This window comes from Coccinella septempunctata, chromosome 1 (genome assembly GCF_907165205.1).
Source record: "Coccinella septempunctata chromosome 1, icCocSept1.1, whole genome shotgun sequence".
NCBI classification, from domain to species: Eukaryota; Metazoa; Arthropoda; class Insecta; order Coleoptera; family Coccinellidae; genus Coccinella; species Coccinella septempunctata.
Window position 1 is genome coordinate 14,298,751 of NC_058189.1, and position 23,044 is coordinate 14,321,794.

At 35.1% G+C, this 23,044-nt stretch overlaps 1 protein-coding gene across 1 annotated transcript; it reads right to left on the reverse strand.

Annotated features, from left to right (window-relative positions):
* Positions 1 to 7,112: 7,112 nt before the first annotated feature.
* LOC123317131 (larval cuticle protein A2B-like) lies at positions 7,113 to 19,640 on the reverse strand. The gene is made up of 3 exons (XM_044903520.1): positions 19,577 to 19,640; positions 7,504 to 7,816; positions 7,113 to 7,427 (listed from the first exon to the last, which is right to left on the reverse strand). The coding sequence occupies exons 1-3, from the start codon at positions 19,586 to 19,588 to the stop codon at positions 7,288 to 7,290; spliced, it is 465 nt and encodes a 154-aa protein (XP_044759455.1). The 5' UTR covers positions 19,589 to 19,640; the 3' UTR covers positions 7,113 to 7,287.
* Between the last annotated feature and the right edge of the window lie 3,404 nt (positions 19,641 to 23,044).

Here is a 23,044-nt window from a genome sequence, read left to right on the forward strand (position 1 = left end):
TAAGCAGTCGGTTGGCCATGAAATAATTTTCTCAAGTTTTTGTAACTAGAACGGGGTAAGGTTGGCAGTCATGAAATGTCGTTAATGTCATAACGCCGTTGCCACAACTAATATCAATTTTTATTAAGAAAATGTCGAAAGTGTTTGAAAGAGGGAGAAGACAGGGTTTCAGAAAGTGCTATTTAGAATTCAGGTCCGCTCATTCAAATAGTTATACCCTGATATTCTAAAATCCACAATACGTCAGACGGTAGCGGACACATTCAATGTACGAGAATTTATATAATTTTTCATCTGAATCAAAACGACTTATATTTCAGCTGAATATTTCCACAATCAGAAAGATTGTGAATGAAGAGGATGACAAAGAATTTCCTTCTATTGGCAGACCCAAAAAGTGGTGCCATTTGAGAATTTTATGTTTGGCTGAATTGATACGAAACGTTACTACAGGATTTTCGATTAATGTCATCGTAGAATGAGTTTCCGAAAATTGATTTTTCTCTTTTTCATTTGACTTTTCCTATACATTGTAAATGTCTCAAGGTACCAATAAATACCTCATTATTATTAATATATCATTGTATTAAGATGAACAGCCACAAATACGACCCAGTTGTGTTAATTGTTTATTCCTGTGAAATTTTTGTTCAAAGGTGGAGTTCATCTTGACTTGAAACTTCCTTCAATTCCTTTTACTTTCATTGATGCAAGATGATTTTCGTTGAAGAATTTAACATTTTTGTAATTATCTGTTAATTCCTTCGAGATATACCCATTCCCAACCACTGCATCATATCTGCATTATATGCATTTTATCTTCGGGTTAATATTTTTGAAATCTACAACTGATGCCATGTATTCAAACTTTAGCCAAAGAAGATAACGAACATTACCTCTCCTTAAGCTAGAGCATATTATGATATTATACTGATCTCTTGTATTTTCCATGCAAATAACTGGATTTGGTATGCCTTCAATCAGTTTGTATAAACTTCAATTACGTTCGTCACATATTTTCCGAAGAAATACGACATTGTGATAAAATACGTACTAACAGACCCTTTTACGTAGAAAGGACAACATAGCGTTGATTTAAAACCCAAAAATGTTTTGACAAGCGTCATAACCCCACATTTTCGTACTATACAGAGTGAAATGTGTCAAATTTCCATGACCAACCGACTGCTAAAATAAAAGTGAATGTAGTATAGTTATTCTGAAGGAAATGATGTTTATCCAGGGTTGGTTTAGAAAAAGTCTTTCTTTTGATCTCAAGAATCTACTGTTGAAATATTTGTTCGGGTCAAAGACTCACTATTGTTCTCTTGTACGTATCCGGGAAAAGAACAATGTTTTGTTTCAGATATAGGAGGTTGAAAAACGGCAATAATATCGAAATCGTGTTGAAGCCCGACTCCATTCAATGAGCTTGCCTTCGTTATATCCTTTCATTTCACCCTTGGGAAATGTTTCTGAGAAAAACGAACATTCGGATTATGCTCAGTCGGAAGTTTGTATGCGTGAGGTAACAATGGCACTTGATATATTGATCGAATTGTCGGTTTTTGTATTGGATAATAATATAACCGAAATAAAAATACCTTAGTATATATAAGAGAATTTTTTTACTGTTGCAATTCATTCTTCATCTAAAATCACACATTGAGTCTCTTATTTGGAGTCTATTTAGAATAACCCGTGATCTTATCCTATCGATTCTTTCTCTTAAAACGCTGCTGGACCGAATGTCTCCTCGACGTTGGGCGAAACCTCTTTATAAATCTTGCCTTGCCTATTTATTTTGTGTATGCTTCCATCAACATTAGTTTTCAAACGGTTCACCCATTTACATGGAAGAGCTTTCAATAGGTCTTGGCAAGTCTGACAATTCCCAGGTTGGGTTATGTTTGAATGATTTCATTTTCACTATACATAGCTCTCTTCCATTCCTTCTTTTCTTCAGATTCAATTACTTATTATTGCATTTGTCTCGGGAACTTCTACATTAAGCATGAATTCTTCAGATAGAATCATACTTTTCTGTAAACAGTCAAAACGTTGTGGCTTTTTCGATATTTTGCGATTTCTCAACCAATATGGACAACTTTCTTCATTTTCGTCTTCACCCTCGCTTGTTTCCCTGTCTTGTTTCAGAGAATCTTGATATTCAACATTATCGTCTATTTCTTCATTTCCTTCTTCTTCTTGATTTCTTTCTGGAGAGTCAGTCTCTTGTGAACTCTACTGAATTTCGATTTCGTTGTCTGGTTTATTCAGTGGTGTGATTTTAATATCCGTACATACTCTCAATTTTTCTATAAATTTCACGTCTCTAGAAACATTTTTATTGTGCTTTGAATCAAATTTTGTAGCGTTCGTCTCCATCATATCCTACCAGATAACCTTTCATCGCCTTTTCGTCCATTCTTCGCCTTTTCTGAATTGGAATATGAAAGTAACATGCAGAAGCTATTACCTATCCTTAAATGCTAGATTCTGAGTACATTTCCAAACCATAATTCATAAGGACTAACACTTTCTACTGAAGATTTTCCTGTTCCATTTAGGATATAAATGGCTGTATTCATACTAGTTCTTCCCATATACCTGGTGAGAAATCAAAATCTGCGTTGGAATACTTGAAGTTCTAGCCATTTCTATGGTAGTTCTGTTTTGTCTCTCACTACTCCCATTCTGATGCGGTATGTAGGGTGCTACTAACCTCTAAATTATACCCCTTCCTATCGAAAATGAAGAAATTTCAGTATTGTCAAATTCCCCCCCTCCATTTGACAAGAATTCCTGTGGAGCTAGTATTTTCTGCCAGCGCTATCACGTGTTTCAACCTATCTATTACTTCCGATTCCACCTTTCAAAAATAGCCCATTCCAAACTAGGTGTAGCTGTACTTAAAGATGAGTAGATATCTTTTCTTCTGGAGGGAAAAATCAAAAGATCCTACTAAAAGAGCTGAAACTAATTCTCCTGCTCTTGTTGATTTCTGTCTTCCTCCAAAAGGTAATCGATGAATCTTCCGTACATACTTCACAAACTTCAGTAAAAGGTTTTGCCTTCGCATATCGTTTGTCTTGATGTCTCCATCTCTCATGATATAATTGCAGCAGAGAGATAGTGTTGTCTGCTTCAGCAATACTGCAGTAAACCTCTGATCATGGAATGATGGGTTTAAAATTTAATCTGAATAATCCCACATCAACATCTTTAGGTCCTGTTATTACTTTGGTACCAACTTGAAAAGTGCAATTAGTAGGTGTAGATCTGAAAACACTTTTGCTCGAATTCTTCTCAGGTGCTGCCAATACCGAAAGAAGATTTTTGGATATGCCATGCCAAAATAAACCAAATATCAGCAATTGTCAGCAACTCTTCTTTGAATGAATTTCCTCTTCGAACAGGATACATGACCTGAATTGTAGTTTTTCCAACTGCTTTCAGTACCTCCCGCTGCGTTGATACTACCTACAAAAATTTTTAAACTGTTGAAGGTCAGAAAAATTAATTAGAGAATTCGTGACATGCTTAGTGGCTTCATTTTCAACCCACCAATTTGACCTATATTCCTCTACAACTATATAGAACTTCATTGACAGATAGAGCTACCATACTTGCGTCCTCTTTGGTTTTCAATTTTGGTTTACTTTTTGGTGGTCGACCGTCAGATATCCATTTTTTACAATTCTTGACACAATGACCATTTTCTTTACAGTAATTGCAACAGCTTTTTCTAATCATTTTTACCCTTGCAATTTTCTTTTCTACTATTAAAGCCTCTGAGCCACTTTTGCGAACTATTTTCTTTGCAAAATTACTCTCAAACATGCAAAGCTGTACTGTCATCAGTTCATCAAATGTTTCGTCTTTCTCATCTGACATCAACATCCAAGTTTACTTGGAACTTCTCTATCAAAATATGAGGAAATTAACATATCACTAATTAATTTATCATCATTTTAACTCTATGAAAGTGCTCTTCATTTCAGATATGTGAGTGGAAACATCTTTGCCGATAGTCCCCAGTTGAAAGCAAAGAAATAAGTACATATTCTCAATAATTGATCTTCCGCTGATGCTTCAAATTGCTCTTTACGTGCGCTACTAGCTTCATAGGACACAGTTTTGTCCATGATCTTCTGATACATATTATCACTCATTGCACTTGTAATAATCGATTTTGCATAACTGTTACCTTACGTAGTTGAAAGGGTCAGCAACTTCAGTAAGGCAAGATCAAGATTGAAAAACTCAAAATTCTATTTAATCGAACAACAATCTCTAGAAAATAAACAAATTTGAATTTTATACTTCTTCTCAATTTACACGCAGATTTCGGTACGAACATGCAGACCAGATGGTATTTTTCAGGACGCATTTTAATTACTACAAGCTCACTTCATTGATCGCCCGCCAGTTATGTTAAATTTCCAGCTAACATGCGCCGCATTTTTCAGATTACCAAACATGTTGGATTTGCAAATTAATGCGGTCATAATTTTACCGGACATTCTGAATGAATTAACGTTACGTTTTAATGAATTTCATGCTTTGGCTTACATATCCATCATTTACAGTATGAACTTTGAAGGGGAGTCAAAATTACACAACCGTGGTAATAACTGCATGAGAACTGAACCGAGTTTAAATATCGGTCATACGAGAGCCATATTATCTTCCCTCATTTATCCAAAGGAACCTATCAGTTTACCGCATTTCGACTGTTGTTTTGTTGTATTTTTAAAACGAAACCCTCTTTAAAAGAACGATGTGATTCGTACCGTGGCGTATGAAACCCGTGTTCAATACAAAAGCGTCAATGAATCGTTTGGCAGCTTAGTGATATTGTCAAATTTCCATTGTTCCTGAAAAATGCATTTAAGACAAGCTTTGTTTTTCATTGAACTCCTAATGCTTTGATGGGGTGATACCTTATAATAGCTCATAACCAGGCGCGTACCCAGAAAGGTGTGTTGGGGGGGGCTCAGCTATCATCCACTAAAAGAGGAAAATGCAACAAAAACATTTATTTCTTATAACTATAAAAAATTATGAAGAACAAAAAGAAAAAATATTGAATTATGTAAGAATTGACTAGTTTTTCGTTGTTAAATAAAATAAAACATAAATTTCTTGTAAATGTAAATCTATAAAAAAGAAAAAAAAATATTAAAAAGTTTACTAGTTTTTAGTTATTAAGCTCTAAGCACCTTGAGCCAGCATTAGCAAATCTGGTCACAACCATTTTTGTATCAATGACTGTCTCGTAATTTATATGCATTAGAGCTAATCTATTTGAGCAGTTTTCTGCCATAGTGCTTCTGAGCCAGGTCTCCTTGGATGAAAAGCTGCGCTCTGCTTCTTCAGCTGTTGTTACAGGAAGTACACAAAATATTTGAAGTAGTATGTATAAATTTTGGTAAAAATCTTCGCAAGATTTCTCAAGTGCTGATGAAGGATATGATTCGGTATCGTTTGGTGTTGAAGTGATCCATTTTTTTTCCATCTGTTTCATTCATTGGAGAGAAGACCCTGGTCAATGTCTGGTTCATCATTACCAGATATTTCTTGCTCTATTTCTCTGTCGGAAAAGTTATCTAACGTTGGCGGCTGGAATAATGCACTGCAGCGAAAAAACTTTTTTGATATGTGAGGAATATTTAGATGCCAATTCATTCACCTCGATAGCTATAGAGAATTTTCCACCACCCACCCCGAAAGAACGACTAGATGACAGGCCAACAAAATTCTTGCGAATTACCTTAACATTCAATATAGATAGCTGATGTACTTGTAAGCTTCATATAATAATATTATTGGTCTAATCTTATTTTACTCGAACAATACTTGGAAATTCTATGTGTCGAATGATAATGAGGGACCTCTTGCAAAAGCCTTGGGGGGCTAGAGCCCCAATAGCCCCCCCCTGCGTACGCGCTTGGTCATAACCTAGAACTTATCCGAAGTTTTTTAGGAAATTGTATTTTTAACTATTAACCGTTTATTTTCACCAAGTTGGAAACGAATCGATCACAAATTCTAGAAATAGAACGAACATTTTTTCGTCTACTTCACCGTCATTATAAATTTTCAGTAGGTTACCATAGTACAATACTTATTTTTCTTCGAAAAAGTTTTTATCAGCGTTTATATGTCTAAAAAACAACGAAAGGAAAACAATAATATTAATTTTATCTCTAGAACAAATATGTGCATCTTTTGTGTCCCCCTTCAGAGTTGTTCTCGAAACTGTTCTGATGTGGTGTCCATAGTTAAAACTACAAATTCCTGATAACTCCCAGAAAATTTTGAGAAACGGACATTTTTTTCTTGCATTGGCTCTCAGCTCTATTATTTTTTACACCACGCTAGGGTGAACTTATGAAAAAAAAAGGCAAAACGGAAAATTTGAGTTAGATCATTTGTTCATGAAGAAGTATTCATGCGCCTCAAAAATAATGAATTACATTCGATAGATCATCTATCCAGGAATACTATCCAAAAAACAGTTTGAAAAAATTCCTTCATTTGGAGTCTTGCCTGCACAACGAGTGGCGAAGGGTGTAATTCTCTTGAATTTTCGAAAATCTCCAATATCTCAAAAACCAAGGTACTTTTACTAAATGTAAAATATATTTTTCTGAACCGCCATAAAGTCCTGTACCCGCAGTCTCCATATTATCCATTCATTACGCCACACCTGTATATCAGATTGATCAATTTGATCTGTTTCGTAAAATCGTAAAATGCTTCTGCTTCTCATCGTTCGGGCAACGGCAGTTGGGTGTGGACAAGTATCACTTTCCGCACTTGTTAGGAAAATAACCAAGTTTTCAAATGTAGTTAATGATGCGAAAATTGAATTACTTTTCTGTGAATCAAATAAAAGTTATTCAAAATTTTCGTAAATACAAGATTTTCCAGCTTCACGTCTTTCGGGAAAGCAGTTGAGTGCAGAGAAACACTTTCTTCAAGATTGTAGAACACGCATATGCATGCGGAAGAGAAATAGCGTAGGGGAAAAGGGTTGAAAAACTATTTTTCTCATATCTTTCTAGTATATTTTCACCTCTATGCGAGTAGATACGGAAAAACTATTCGATATAAGAACAATTTATTGCAAATAAAACTGAATACATTATGTGCTAAAAATAGAGTTAATTACATTTCGATATATACAGGCAGTATAGAAAGTTTTAAGGAACAGGAAGATATTGTACAGTAGGAGCTAAACAGTGCCACCAGTGGGATCGAAATATTGGAATTAAAATTTTAATGTGCAGTCGACAGAAGTTGCTGAGGATGCTGACTGATCTGGGTTCTCTGAACAACAGCATTGAAACCATTTTGTGGGTCTGCTGAGTAGTCAACCGTTCTTCTAGTACCATCGGGGTCACTCACACTGTATTGTCCTAAAATATATTTTATTTTGATTCGATTTGTTTTATTAAGGTAACCATATGAGCATATTCAAAGCAAACAACTCACCCCTAACAACATCCCCGTTTCTAGTTTCGTGCTGACTCTTGGAATCGCCAGTTTGGAAGTCATTCACTGAATAAGCGAAGTTGTACTGAGGGTAAGGATCGATGGATTCTACCTGTACTTGAATTGGAATAGGCTGTGGAACAGGAACTGGTTGCGGGACAGGAACAGGTACAGGATGGGGAACTTGAACTGTTTGAACAGTGTTGATGACAGAGGGAGCTGGATGATGTTGCTGGGTCAAGTATCCAAGAGACTGCGTGTTAACCTGGCCACCGTAGCCGATGGCGAAAAATATCGATAAAGGAAGGATTGCCTGTAATGAAAGTATTCATTAATGAGACACTTATATTCTGATTAGGCAGAATGAGATCGTTCTGCGTAACATTTTTAATGAAATAGTATTTAACATTACTAGCAAGGTAAGAGGGTTTTCACTGGCGAATGGAGGATAAAACTGACGAGCCGAAGGCGAGTCAGTTACCTCCTTCAGCCAGTCGAACCCGTTACCTTGCGTGTTTTGTTTTATATTTTATTTGTTTCTCATTTGTAAAAAGGTTAGATAAATTCCAAAAAAATCTCAATAATTTGTCGCAAATGTCGTGAGCTATGAAAGCGTTGCCATGAACATGTCTGTTTATTTTTCTTTACATTTGTTTTGGCGAAAGCGAAAATGAAATACGACGACTTCAAAAAGTAGCCAAACAAAAATAGTGTGATTGGGGTAACAGAAGATGTTTTGTTGGTCTACTTGAATCAACTATCAGCTAGATTCAGCCCTAATACTTTATGGGCAAAATGGTCTATGCTGAAAAGCTGCTTGGAAATGAAAGAAAATGCCCCTGTTCGTAGGTTTGTTTTCCTTAAAAAAATTATTGAAAAATATGACGTTTAGTTGTCATTTGCAGATTTCAAAAGGTAATAGCGTTTCTGAAACGAAAAAATGAGCGTTATACGCCAAGGTATTAAGTAAAGAAGTGGCTGAACAATTTCTTTTACTTGTGCCTGATGACCAGTGGTTGCTGGCGAAAATTGTAACAATATTTGGGATTTATACACAGTTATACACCGGCCACTCTTTTCGCAGAACTGGAGCCACTATGGTTGCGGATTCGGGTGAAGATATTTTAGCACTAAAGCGTGCAGGAGGGTTGAAGCACCGAAATTGCGATGAGTTATGTCGATGATTCGGTCAACAAAAAAATCGGAATGTCTAGCTAGCAAATTATTTGGTAGTAAGGAGAGTACAAATGTTCTGTAGTCCTCGAGTTCAGCAGTTTCTGAGTCAACAGATGGTTCATCATCATCAGTATCAACTCTTTCATCATCAAAAATCTGTGTTACTGGAAATAACAATTGTACCATGATTTCAACATATATGACGATAAAACAAAATTTTGTAAATGTAAATAATACTACTAACTAGTGAAAATTGTGCTAGTTAACTGTCAGTTTTACAAGTTAGTGACTTGATAAAATAAACTTTCTTGATTAATATTGTGTTTTTGGAAACTGACGTTTACAAATGAGAAACAAATAAAACTATTTTTGAGTACACTTATTGAGTGTAAATCAGTGATGCCCACGAGAGTCTCGTTTTCGTTTTCGAGACGAGACTAGATACCTATTTCATTGTATATAAGAGACGAGACTGCCAAAAGTCTCTGTCATTTTTCCGTCCAGTTTCATAATCAAATTTTAAGTCACTTTAAGCTTAAAGCTTCCTTTAACCCTATTACGTCCAGTTTCATAATCGAATTTAACGTCACTTTAAGCTTAAAGCTTCCTTTACTGTCATTTTTAGTAGGGTTAAAGGAAGCTTTAAAATTAAAGACACTTTAGGTTTGATTATGAAACCGGCCGTTAAAAAGGACAGTAAAGGTAGCTTTAAGCTTAAAGTGATGTTAAATTCGATTATGAAACTGGACGTTAGTAGGGTTAAAAGAAGCTTTGAAATTAAAACGACTTTAGGTTTGATTATGAAATCGGCCGTAAAAGGCGAATAGAGAACGAGAATTCTTGATTGAAGATCGAAACCATTAATCGATTGTCGATCTATCTAAACATTCCACATCTCGCATAATATCATGTTTAAATTTCAAACGATGGGAACATATTTATAATTATTTATATAACTGACGGATTTTGGTCAGCATTCTCTATCCTTGGTCTTTTCTGGCTCATCATTCCTGATAATGGAAAATGAGATCGATATAAATTATATTTATCCTAAAGATTTTTCTATCTGTAGTGTCTAGAGAGGAAATGAAATAATAGTCCGTATTGTTAAGAATCGTTCGAATTCGTGGCTCGTTCTGATTCAAACTTTCCCTTTTTCAGTTTTGATTTGAAATAGTGAAATATTTTTTTGACTTAGGAAATAATGACCCTCTTCGTAAAATTTAAAGCGCTTTTATTTTTGGGTTAATGAAGTACCTGATATCCTATTACTGGTTATACAAAAAAGTCAGAAGAACAACATCGCCGAGCTCCTTATTTATATAATCACTTTTCCCTATTTTTCCCATTCAAGACACCAAGAACAAAAATGTGCATATTAGATCCTATCAATATGTATTGAAATATATTAAAGACCGTTTCTTTCACAATATGAGTGATACGGTGAATAACAAAGAATTTCATTCTAGAATTATTCGAATAAAACTGAACCCATCAACATTCAGTTTTGCGAAAGGATATAATAGGTATGATTCCGGGAGAGTTGAAATCCTTTCCACTCTGAAGCCACTGTTGTATCTGTAAATGGTAGCATCTCATTTTTTTGCGTGAGGACATCATGCCCAAATAGGTAACGATTGGTAATAGTAAAGTGATGGTGATATGAACATTTTGAGTACAGCAATTTTTTTTAAGGAACCGAAAATTGGCTCATGTCTCCCTAACCCATGGGAGAGTTGAACAGTGGGTGATAGAGACTTGACCATAAGTTTATTTATCAGGAAAAACATTGAAAGGAAACAATTTCCGATGACCAACGATTGTCTATGTCAAGCTTTTCGTCATCAGATGTAACAGCGTATGAAATACATATTTTCTATTTCAGAGTCACTCTCTCTTATTTCAGAGATGGTTTTTACTTTTTTGAACCTTTGTATATTATTTTATATTTATTTCTATTATTTAATTTTTTTTTTAAGCAAACTATTATCTAAGATCAGTGCGGGAAAATTGGACCACTGATTTTGTCTTTCGACCAAAGCATGGGTCAAGTCTCCCACATTCCCTTTCAACCTACTCAACAGATGTTTCTATGAAACTTTTACAACTATTATCAAAAAGGCTTATCGTTTGTAAAACAATATTAATCGAAACTATCAAAACTAAATAACCTCACGCTCCTATTAAACATTTCAGACAGTGTAACAAACAAAAATTATTCAATTTCTTTCTTCCTAACAACAAAATCACGTTCAACCCCCTCACTCCCGAACTGTTCTGATGGCCTCCAAAATGGAGCCGCCACTAGCTGTGCCTTGTTACGAGTATGTCGCAAGCTATTTACGATACCGGTAGCGCGAAATTTGAATTGAAATATTTGGGGTGGTTCAAGTCTCCCGAACTCCCCTTACTTCGAAGTTCGATTTTGATATTCTAAGATTTTTCTTTGATATTACAATGGACGGTAGACACAAGTTTTTGCTTCATTTACTTCTAAAGGGCTTGAACAAGTACGACAAACAATAAATGAAATTTCATATGATATTATAATTAATCTAATAATATTTAAATTACCTGGTAGATTAACTAATAGTGGGTTTGTATCTCAATTTGACCTCAAATCCTAAGAGTTCTGGGTTGGTGAAAACTTAGGGACTCGAGGATTGAGATTGATATGCGGATCACTTGATTATGAACGTTTATTTTATACAAAAAGAAAGAGTACTGTACAGCGTACAGCACTCCAAGCGCCTAACCGGGCGCATCGGAGGAATGATATAATAATGGAAATAACAATTCCGAAGGAATTGTCGTTCCAATAGTGTGAGTTAGTCATGAACTATCATAGGCAGGCCCGGACTGGCCAGGTCCGCAGGTCCGCGATCGCGGAGGGCCCCCGGCCTGAGGGGCCCCCACTAACGTAGATAAAGATAATAGATGAAGTAGCTTCAACAGTGAGTTGCTCACAAAGAAGCTGTTACAGGCCAAGGGAAGTAAAATGTTGAAGCATCTTAGTTAAGCCTCTTCTATTCCAGTATGACAGCATTGTAAACTGTTAAACACAAAACATTTGTTTTTAATTTTAGTATTATTTTTCTAATCACTAAAATCCGTTTTTCATTATTTTTATTACAAAAATTGTTTTGACCTAATTCATTCATATATTTGGTGTGACTGAAAAACAGATTACATGTATGATTTTCACATAAAATGAGTGGTAAACGACGACACGTGTTTTGTGATCACAATAAGATCTGAAACATTTGGTACCGAACGAGGAGATTTATAAACAAATACAGGGTGTTTTTAAAGGTGAGGCTTTCACAAGCATTTTCAATGCGTTTTCTTAGTTCGTCCGCACTACCCACTTCACCGTCACTGTACAGGGTGGGCAAAATTATTTGTCTACTGCTGAGAGGATCTCGAGAACTATAGCATCTAGAAGAAAACGGATGACATATTTCCGAGCTCATTTTCGAAGAAAAAAAGAATGGTGAAAACCGCAGCCTCCTACGATACTCCGTTTTTGAGTTTGACAATTTCATGAAGTTCTCATAACTTTTTTGTGTTTGAAGCTACAAATCTGAATCTTGAACCTTCTGCAGACACATTTTTACGTTTAATCCATTGATGAGCTCAACATATTTTTTCATTTTGAATCATAAGGTGGATTACTCATGAAAAAAGAGGTATAGAATGTGTCATCCGTTTTCTTCTAGCTGTTATAGTTCTCTCCCACCCTGTCCACAAATTTTTCATGACCCCAAAAGAAGAAATCACAGTGGAAGAGATCTGGGAAAAGAAATGGATCCGCCACGTCCTATCCACCTATTCGGGAACAAATTATTTAAATAATTTCGAAAGTTTTTTCGAAAGTGCGGTAGTTCTCCATCCAGTAACAACCACATTCTCTGTCGAATATTGAGAGGAACAACTTCTAGTAATCCTGGCAAATTGTTCTGGAGAAAATGGGGAAAGTCTTCACCTGACATTCGTGGTGGTGGAAAAAATGGCCCAATAAGCATTCCACTCAGAATTCCAATCCAGACATTCAAGAAAAACCTTTGCTGAAAATCTGTTCCTCTGATAGCGTGAGGGTTTTCTGTAGACTATACATGGGTATTGTAGAAGTTGTTTACTCCATTTCTTGTGAAAGTGGCTTCGTCAGTAAACAGAATGGATGTTGTTAAATATTGGTGATTTGAAGGCCACAGGCAGAATACTTTTCTTCCAGGATGGTCTTCTGGTTGGAGTGCTTGAACTTTCTGGAAATGACACAATTGCTCTTGTCTTAGTGTCAAACTCTACTGTGGCTCACTCCGACGACCCTGGGTATGGATCTAACACTTGTTGTCGGTTCTTCCTCAACTATGCCCAGCATATGCTCCTCGATTTCTGCCATTTGGAAATCCAAATCCCATATGCAATTACCAAGCTGCAGTCACATTCTGTATCATTGCATCCGAAATCATACCTTGAGCCCTTGTGAATATTTTATATAAATGATTTTTGGCACCACAACTTATTTTGAAGAGTTCTATTACCTGTCAAAAAAAAAGCCTCACATTTGAGAAAACCCTGTATTTAACTCTGTACTCTTAAAAATATGGAGGGGGCGGGGGTAGTTTCCAGAACATAAAAACATTCAGAGCAATTTCAGGATTTTTTCGTCTTTTTAATTGCTAATATAAAACAAACAAACAAAACCTGTGAAACAAAAAAAAAATTATTTAAAAAAAATTGCATGTGAAATGAATAAAAAATGAAACAACTCGTTGAAATCTAGGGAAAGATGATAGTTTTCGATAACATTATGCATTGATAGAAGGTTTCCTTTGATATATTATTTAATGACCGATCATCCGATTGGTACCTATTTTGTAATTGATCTGAACGTTCCGAAATTTACATTACCCCCTCTAGTCCGATTTTCACCAACTTTGAAATGAAATTGCTCTGAATGTTCTGGAAATTGTCAATGCCCCCTGTAGATTTTTGGAATAGAGTAAAATGCTTGTTTAAATATCTTCACGTTCGATACCATATTTCGGTTTACCTTTACCCACCTAAAGATGCTATTGTGATAGCGGAACAAGTGTCGTGATTTGACAAACCTTTTTTTGTGAAAATCATATAATCTTCAAGTTCAATTATGGATGTATCGGCCACATCAATTCAATTCTCCACTTTTATTTTTAACTCGTTTGTAATTATTAACAGTTCTACAGAATGTGTTTTCTAGTGGTATCTTAAAAATACTGTGAATTTCTAATTTTAATAAAAAATGAAGTCAATAAAAGTCGAAAATCATAATATTCGCATAAATACCTAGCTGAATTTTTTTAAAAGTGATAAAATAGCGTAAAAACACGTTTCCATTGTTTTCAAGCCCCTAATTCGTTTGCAAAAATTTTCCGGGAGCCCCGGACCCCCCGATGTAGGGCCCCTTCATAGGTCTCAGCTGAGGGCCCCAAGTGGTCCCAGTCCGGGCCTGATCATAGGAATTCCCAGAGAGATTCAGTGCTATACTGTACTGACGAGGGAAAATGATCCCGAAACCGGTCTACAGTTGCACTTGAATTTTTCGAATTCTCTGGGATTTCCTATGATAGTTCATGACTAACTCACACTATTGGAACGACAATTCCTTCGGAATTGTTATTTCCATTATTATATCATTCCTCCGATGCGCCCGGTTAGGCGCTTGGAGTGCTGTACGCTGTACAGTACTCTTTCTTTTTGTATTACATTCTCCGTACCAGAGTACGGACATAGTGAGCGAACCCCCCTCAATTCGCCCGTGGTCCTTGATGAATGTTTGCACATTCGATGACTGCGGGAAGTAGTTGAACTTGGGAGCCATGAACTGTTGTAGGAGTCTGCAGAGAAAGTGAGGTTTGGTTCAGTCTTTGCGTGACAGGTGGCGTATCGTGATGAGAATATCTCAAAGCAGCGTCCCAAGATCGCATAAGACCACCATCCTCCACTCGAGAGATTCAGTGCTATACTGTACTGACGAGGGAAAATGATCCCGAAACCGGTCTACAGTTGCACTTGAATTTTTCGAATTCTCTGGGATTTCCTATGATAGTTCATGACTAACTCACACTATTGGAACGACAATTCCTTCGGAATTGTTATTTCCATTATTATATCATTCCTCCGATGCGCCCGGTTAGGCGCTTGGAGTGCTGTACGCTGTACAGTACTCTTTCTTTTTGTATTACATTCTCCGTACCAGAGTACGGACATAGTGAGCGAACCCCCCTCAATTCGCCCGTGGTCCTTGATGAATGTTTGCACATTCGATGACTGCGGGAAGTAGTTGAACTTGGGAGCCATGAACTGTTGTAGGAGTCTGCAGAGAAAGTGAGGTTTGGTTCAGTCTTTGCGTGACAGGTGGCGTATCGTGATGAGAATATCTCAAAGCAGCGTCCCAAGATCGCATAAGACCACCATCCTCCACTCGAGAGATTCAGTGCTATACTGTACTGACGAGGGAAAATGATCCCGAAACCGGTCTACAGTTGCACTTGAATTTTTCGAATTCTCTGGGATTTCCTATGATAGTTCATGACTAACTCACACTATTGGAACGACAATTCCTTCGGAATTGTTATTTCCGTTTATTTTATAATCTAACAAACTTTATATAGTAAAATTGTACAATGACGTCAAGACCACCTAATCGAAAACGAATTACATTTTGCATATTCAGTACATTTTTCTTCACACACAATATTGCTGTAGTTCGATTAAGGAATGTTTGATATTAAAACAAACTATAGCAATTGCCGAATTAATTGTCTCGCCTGGCCTACTTACATAGGAAATAACAATTATGAAAGATAGAATGATCAAAATAATTTCGAATGAAAATATTTGATTAAATTGATTTTTTTTTGATATATCTAATTTTGGATATTTATTTTACACATGGTCTTACGGGACTACGGGTCATATACGTTATAGTTATTAGATTTAAATATTCCGCTTTCGTAAAACGTAATCAACGACGAAACTACGAGATTTTAACGAGACTCTCGCACGGGACTCGAGAAGAGACGAGACTAGAGACCACGGGACGAGACTTAATGTCTTATCGACGAGACGAGACGAGACTTTAGTAAAGTCTCGTCTCGTTGGTCTCGTGGGCAAGCAGTGAGCATCACTAGTACACTTTTTCCAGTTTTTACCCATTACAGCTCAAAATAAAATAACATGATTGATTCATCATTAGTATCAACCTAAAATGGAATACTTTTGTGCCACATAATTTTTAGTATAAAAAACAGTGTTTCATTTGAATATACAATTAACAAAATCGAATTGAAGAAGCTGCCTGCAGAAGAGGATACAATATGAAACTCACATTTTTATTTCATGAGTATGAGTTTCTTAGTTAACCGTAATTTTCGAAAACGAACAGGACGTTTTCGCAATCTTTCTACCTGCTCGCCTATACAAGGGGTTCAAGTATGGGCCCTGCTCACGCAACTTTCTATTCGTATAAAATATTGAAAATACAGATTCACACATTCACTTACTATTCGGGGATATCCTAAATAGAATACAAATTTTCTTACTCATATTGCAATCTAACAGAAACCTTATCCCCTTTTTGGTTTGAAATTGATTAAAACTCTTGAAAATTTCATGAGGATCCTCATTTCCTCTTCCTGACGTGTGTGATCCCTTGAAAAGCATTTCCGTAATCTTTCATACTCATTTCCCAACTTTCCTGGCGTAGGTATATTCATATACACATGAATATGAAAGCTAGCACCCTCTTCACATTTCTGAAAAGTTAATTTTTCGCACAAGAGATTTATTTCATATACTGGAGGTGAAGCTGGATATGAATTCAGAATGAGGTACAGTTTAACATTAATAAGGAATAAGGATATCTTTGAAGGAAAAAAGAATTTTAAAAAGAAGGAGAAATCTTATGGTTTCATAATAATATATGCACCCCTTCCTTTCAAATGTAATTCGTTGACCTCAATATTACATCACATTTGCTTAGTAGGAAATCTTTGTCGGGTTTCCTTTGGGTTAATGTCTGACAACTTTTATAAATGCACAGGTTCATTCTTTCTTGGAATCACATGAAAATCTACGGAGATCGACGAAAGATATTTTCATGAAATTCATTTTCAGTGTGTTATCAGGAAAACAATGTTGAGAACGTATGGTCCCAATAAAATGGTTCACCTCCATTAACTCCTTTAAGGAGTCCAATATTTAGTACAGAATTTTTCCGGTTGTTGCCAGAAATTGTTCCTTATCTCTTGAGTTCACCCGATCTAACGCCTTAGGGTTAGTAGGTTTGGGGAGAATAAAATATAATAAGGAATAATCCTTCTGACGAAAATGATGTATTTTCTATGGAATATCTTTGAAACATCACATTTTGAAATAACCATTTCAACCGTTTCCCAAAAAAAAATAATTTTAAGCACTTTAAAATGAAAAATAAAAATGGGTATTTAAAGTTTAAAGCGTTCATCTCGATTGTACAAGTTGGCAACATCGACTGAAATATGCCTTGATAATAAAGGACAACAAATGCATTATCTTGATGAGATAGACAAAGATGGCTGTCTATGAAGTCTGCGACGAACGAGGAAGATCGTAAAATTTTATGGGATTTTTATGGCCGGTTACAGTTGAAGCTCGCCAGTAAGTAGGCCCCTGTAAATCAACAGCTGTTATTTTATAAACAAGCTGATGGGACATTGTTCTTTTTATTGTCTTGTAAGCGCTGTTGCCAAATCGCAAACTCCGCACAAAGCGATTTGAATTTTATATTTGAAGGATGATTTTGAATAGTTTCGGCGGTGAATTTGAAAAAATCATGAATGAAACTCATAATTATTCAGTTTAAACTTGCATATGCAGTGATAACCCAAATTGAGGAGAATTCCCCATTGTACATTATTAACTTTCTGCAAAGAGTACGTACAGGGTGTTTCACGAGTAAACGCACAAATGAAGTATGTGAGTTCAAAAACACCCTTTAAGTTCCTTAGGTACTCCGTTTCCGTTTCATGAAATTTCTCGAATTTTCGTTTGGCTATATCTACTGAAATTCTCGATCCATTCGACTTAAAATTAATATTTAGGTTAAAATTGTTAGCTTCAATGAAACAGAACATTAAAATTTGACCAAAATCAGGACCGCACTCGGTGAGGCTTTATTTAATTTCAAACTCATGAAAAACAACCTGTATGTAGTTTTCCATGATAACTCTAACATTTTCGTTACCAGCATGTCTAATAGTCTCCAAATTAATCAATCATTGGTATGCCCCACCTATGGCTCATGTTTTATAAAAAATTGTTTTGTGATCAGACGCTTCTAAGGAATAGAGCACTTCATGAATATGGATATAGAAATTCAAAATTTTTTTTCAACAAATATTCTGTTGAATGCATTAAACAATTATACCATTCAGCAATTATACCATAATCGGTCCTTACATTTCCATTTACAATAATGACAAAATGTTTAGTAATTGATAACTCGTAAATATGGAAGGAAAAGCAAGGCTATCTTGATACTAATAATTAAAACTTGGTCACCAGAATAAATCTTCTTTCTTTGGACAACCAGTTGTCTGAAATAGGTGTTCAAAATGAATACCTCCACTTTCTGTACACTTTTTGACCCTATTTATAAGGCTCATAACTGATCGTTTGATTACATGAAGATATCTACGAATGTCGTCCCAAACAACATTCATTCGATCTAATAATGTTTCCTCCATCAGAATATCTGTTTCATAGAACTTGGTCTCCAAATAACCCCAAAGAAATAAATCGAGTGGTGTCAGATCAGGAGATCTAGCAGACCGCTATTGAGGTCCTCCCCTTTCTATTCTTTATTAGTAATAGTAGTATTAGTGAGGCATTCTGAAAATAAGACCATAGATCTTGAATAGATCCAATAAATCTTTCGAGAGAGCATTTATCATATTTGAATATTCAATTACTACCCTCACTAAACAGGCGAATGAGGTGAAAATTTATCTAGAAAACTACTTGAGGCCCAAGTTATCTATGAAATTCTGTATAATCAGATACGCTATAAATATTAAAAAGTCAATTGAATACTTCCAAATCCAATTTTATGCAGGGCTGTTTTTCCTTTAACAAATCAATTATTCATTTAAAATAATCAACGGATGGAGCATACCACCAATTCATTGAATAGTACTTGCAGATTATTAAAATATTAAAACTATGATGAAAAACCTCATACGGGTTGTTTTTATGAGTTCGAATTTTAATATAGCCGCTATGAGTCCCATCCTGAGTTTTGCCAAATTTTAATGTTCTGTTTTATTGAAAATACCAACTTTAACCTGATAATGAATTTTTAGTCGAATCTATCGAAAATATCGGAAGTTATATCGAAACGAAGATTTGAGAATTTTGGGAAAACCCCCTGTATATCGGAAAAGAAGATATGAATATAGGGTGTTTTTGAACTGAGCCCTTAATTCACGGTTTTCGTTCATCCATTTACTCGTGAAACACTCTGTATAATTTGTTTCGATTCGTTTTGAACTTTAAATAACTTTTTTTTTAATTCATCCACTATTCGAAGTACCTATGCATATCTCTTCCTCCTGCCTTGATATGAAAGGTCAATTTCCTTATTTTTTCGCTCACGACATTTGAATAATTTTTGATTAACATCTCTCAATTTTACACATATTATTATCTTGTTTAGGTTTTTAGGATCAGTTCCAGTTAACGTTCTCTAAATTGTTCATTGAAACAAAGATATTCCCACATTTCAATTTATGTACCTTCAATATCTAGATTAAGAACCAAAATAATTAATCATGAGATGTATAAGAATTTGTCACCGAAAAAAGCAGGTTCATACCTTGATGAGCATCTTGCACTGTTCAGTTCTGTCAACTCACTGATAACAGTCAGTAGATTCTGTCAGCTTTTAAAGGGGCAGCTGAAACAAAATAATGCACGTATCATATTTGCTCTTGTGCAATACGTGGATCTTATTTCTACTCACTTGAAAAATTTCCAACTTATCTCACTCTAATTGTTCCACAATCCGCGTATCATTTTCACTATGCGACAGATTTCTATTCTACCTGATCTGTTATAGGAAATGAACATTCTCATGATGTATAATCGGGAATTCGAACATATTATAATCTCAATGAATATCGAATAATGAAACTAATTAGTAGGTAAGACTCAACACAGAAATGGCATCGTCTTTTCAGCTAATGGGGAATTCTCCTCAATTTGGATTATCCCTGCATATGCAAGTTTAAACTGAATAATTATGAGTTTCATTCATGATTTTTTCACCTAGGAAACTGTTCCAAATCATCCTTCAAATATGGGGTTTTAAAATTTAAATGGCTTTGTGCGGAGTTTACGATTTGGCAACAACGCATACAAGACAATGAAAAGAACAATGTCCGATCAGCTTGTTTATAAAATAATAGTGTTGATCTACAGGCGCCTACTTACTTCAACTGCAACCGGCCATAAAAATCCCATAAAATTTTACGACCTTTCTCGTTCGTTGCATACTTCATAGACAGCAATCTTTCTCTATCTCATCAAGATAATGTATTTGTTGTCCTTTATTATCAAGGCATATTTCAGTCGATGTTGCCAACTTGTGCAATCCACATGAAACGCTTTAAATTTTAAATAAATTTTTATTTTTCATTTTTAAGTGCTTAAAATAATTTTTTTTGGAAAACGTTTATTTAACGGTTATTTCAAAATGTGACGTTTCAAAGATATTTCATAAAAACATATCATTTTCGTCAGAAGGAGTATTCCCTATTCTGATCATCTTTGATTAGATGTTTGCTATCCATATTTGGGGAAAATGCTTCCATCTAAACAACAACTGAGTTTGATGAATGTTTAAATGAGAATAAAGGTCAACCTGCGAGAAATACCTCTGGTTTCATAAAACTTGATCGGGAAATCAACGCTAGATTGACGAATAGACGTCACTGAGTTTTCAATGGATAATTCAGTCATGATCATTCAGAATATCATTCTCGCATCACATTATGATGTTCCTACATCTCTTCAATTATTTTCAATAGCAACATCTTCAATATATTCCAAAATGAAAAGGTTTCAGTGTTTTAGTTTTAGAAATCGAGTTACTGTCAAATCGATAATCGGACAATCAAAGTTTTATGAAACCCGCTGTCAGGGTTATTTCATTATTGATGAAAATTCGAATACTCAACACTTTTTGAATAAAAATTCATTAAATGAATCCCTGATAAGAGGGGAATCATTTCAATGTGAGATAGTCAACACCTAGGTAAACACGAAAAACCCACATATGTTGTATCTAGGAATTCTGGATTCTGATTTACATGGTGTTTTTCAAATTTGAATTGAAATTGAAACCATTTCATCTCCTGAGAGAAATAACCAATTTATCCGAAATTTGGAATGAAGATAGCTTCCATGAGGTTTCAGAAAACTATCTTTCGATTTGCAGGAACGTATCACATAATTTTGGACAGTTCTTTAAAGCTCTCTAAATCATCCTGTGATGATTGTACAGAAATCATGAAATTCATTATTTAATGATTCCTTCATTCAATTCGCGAATATTGCTTAGCACCATCCAGGTAGTCGAGGACCGATATTTTTTTCTTGATAGTGACAATAATTTTTTCTCTCGTGTTGATATTTAACATCCTATTCATCTCAGAGCGAAGTGAAAATTGAGTCAGTTGAATATACATCATTGAATGTTAATTTCAGTTTTCATTCGATCGAATACATCAGTTTTCTGAAGCGTAACTCAAGGATGGGTTTTTAACAATTATTCATTTTTAAGTCATTCAATTAGCCAGAATGAACTATAAAGTGATGGATAAGAAATAGGTTGCATAAAACGAAACTAAGCGGCACTCATCGTCTGTTCGAAATGAAGGCCTTCCATCTGATTACATTTCTCAGCTCTTTTATATTGGAAGGCCTTCATTTCGAATGGACAATGAGGGCCGCTTAGTTTTTTTTTATTTTACCTATTTCTTAACCATCAATTTGAAGTTTATTCTTGCTGATTAAATGATTTAAACATAAATATTTGTTAAAGACCCATCCTTGAGTAACTCCTCAGAAAAAGGATGTGCCTGTTCGATAAAATTAAAAGTGAAATTAACATTCAATAATGTATATTCATTTGATTAAATTCACGAACATTCAAAATTCACTGATGAATAGGATGTTAAATATCGACACGAGAGGAAAACTTATTGTCACTATCAAGATCAGTCAAAATCAGTCCTCGGCTGGATGGTGCCATGAAATATTATTTGGCGAATTGAATAAATGAATCTTAGAGTTTACTCAGACATCGAGAAAATCATGAAAATCATTGTATATTGTATACCCTGTAGAATTTCGTTAACTTTTAGGAACTCTCTAAAGTCTATGTGATACTTTCCTGCAAATCGAATGATATTGGATTGCAGTTTTCTGGAACCTCATGGAAGCTAACTTCATTCCAACTTTCAGATAAATCAGTGACTCCGTTCAGGAGTGGTTTTATTTACATTCAAATTTGAAAAACACCATATAAATCAGAATCTAGAACTCCTAGATACTACACTACATATGAGGGTATATCGTGATCCTCTAGGTGTTCTCTGTCTCACAATAAAATGCTAATATATATAACTAAACTAAAACCAAGGTAAAGAACATTTGGATGGCTATGATTGAATGATCTTTAAATGTTACAATTATGTCCACATTTGAGTAGTAGGAAAATCAGGAATATTAGATAGGATATTTATAGTAAAGGCAATTTCTACTGTTGTTAATTTGAAAATGACAGTCATGGCGTTCTATGTACCTATCTATGTATTGCCACAAATCCCCGGCTCAACTTAAATCTGAACGAATAAGAATAATATTGAATACAAATATAAGGTATTTTTGAAATCGTTAAAAAAAAAGATGTAGGTAGCTATTTAAGAATATCATAGATTTCCAATTTTCTGTAGGACAAAAATATATTGAGAAAAATTGAGGGACATCAGGTTGAAAGACTTGAGGTGGAAATATTTTGTCTAGGAAAAGAATTTCTGATGCTGAAGTTTTGAAGGTGGTAGTGGTGAGCATCAAATTTGTCACAATTAGTCATCCAGTATAACGAAAACGATAAGTTCATGTGAGCTTTTCTGTGCCTATCCCATCCCTCGTTCTTTTTATGGATGCGTGAAAGAAACAAAAAATTCGTGTTCATGATGATCACCTCGTTACTTCTTTTTCATTTCACATTATTTGATTCCGTGTAATTAATGAAGTAAGAAAGAAAACCATTGTAGGT

Bases quoted from the DNA above. Each gene is read 5' to 3' on its own strand.
- LOC123317131 (XM_044903520.1), bottom strand. The intron at 7,428-7,503 runs GTGAGTTGTTTG...AATATATTTTAG, and splicing joins AAACGGGGATGTTGTTAGGG to GACAATACAGTGTGAGTGAC.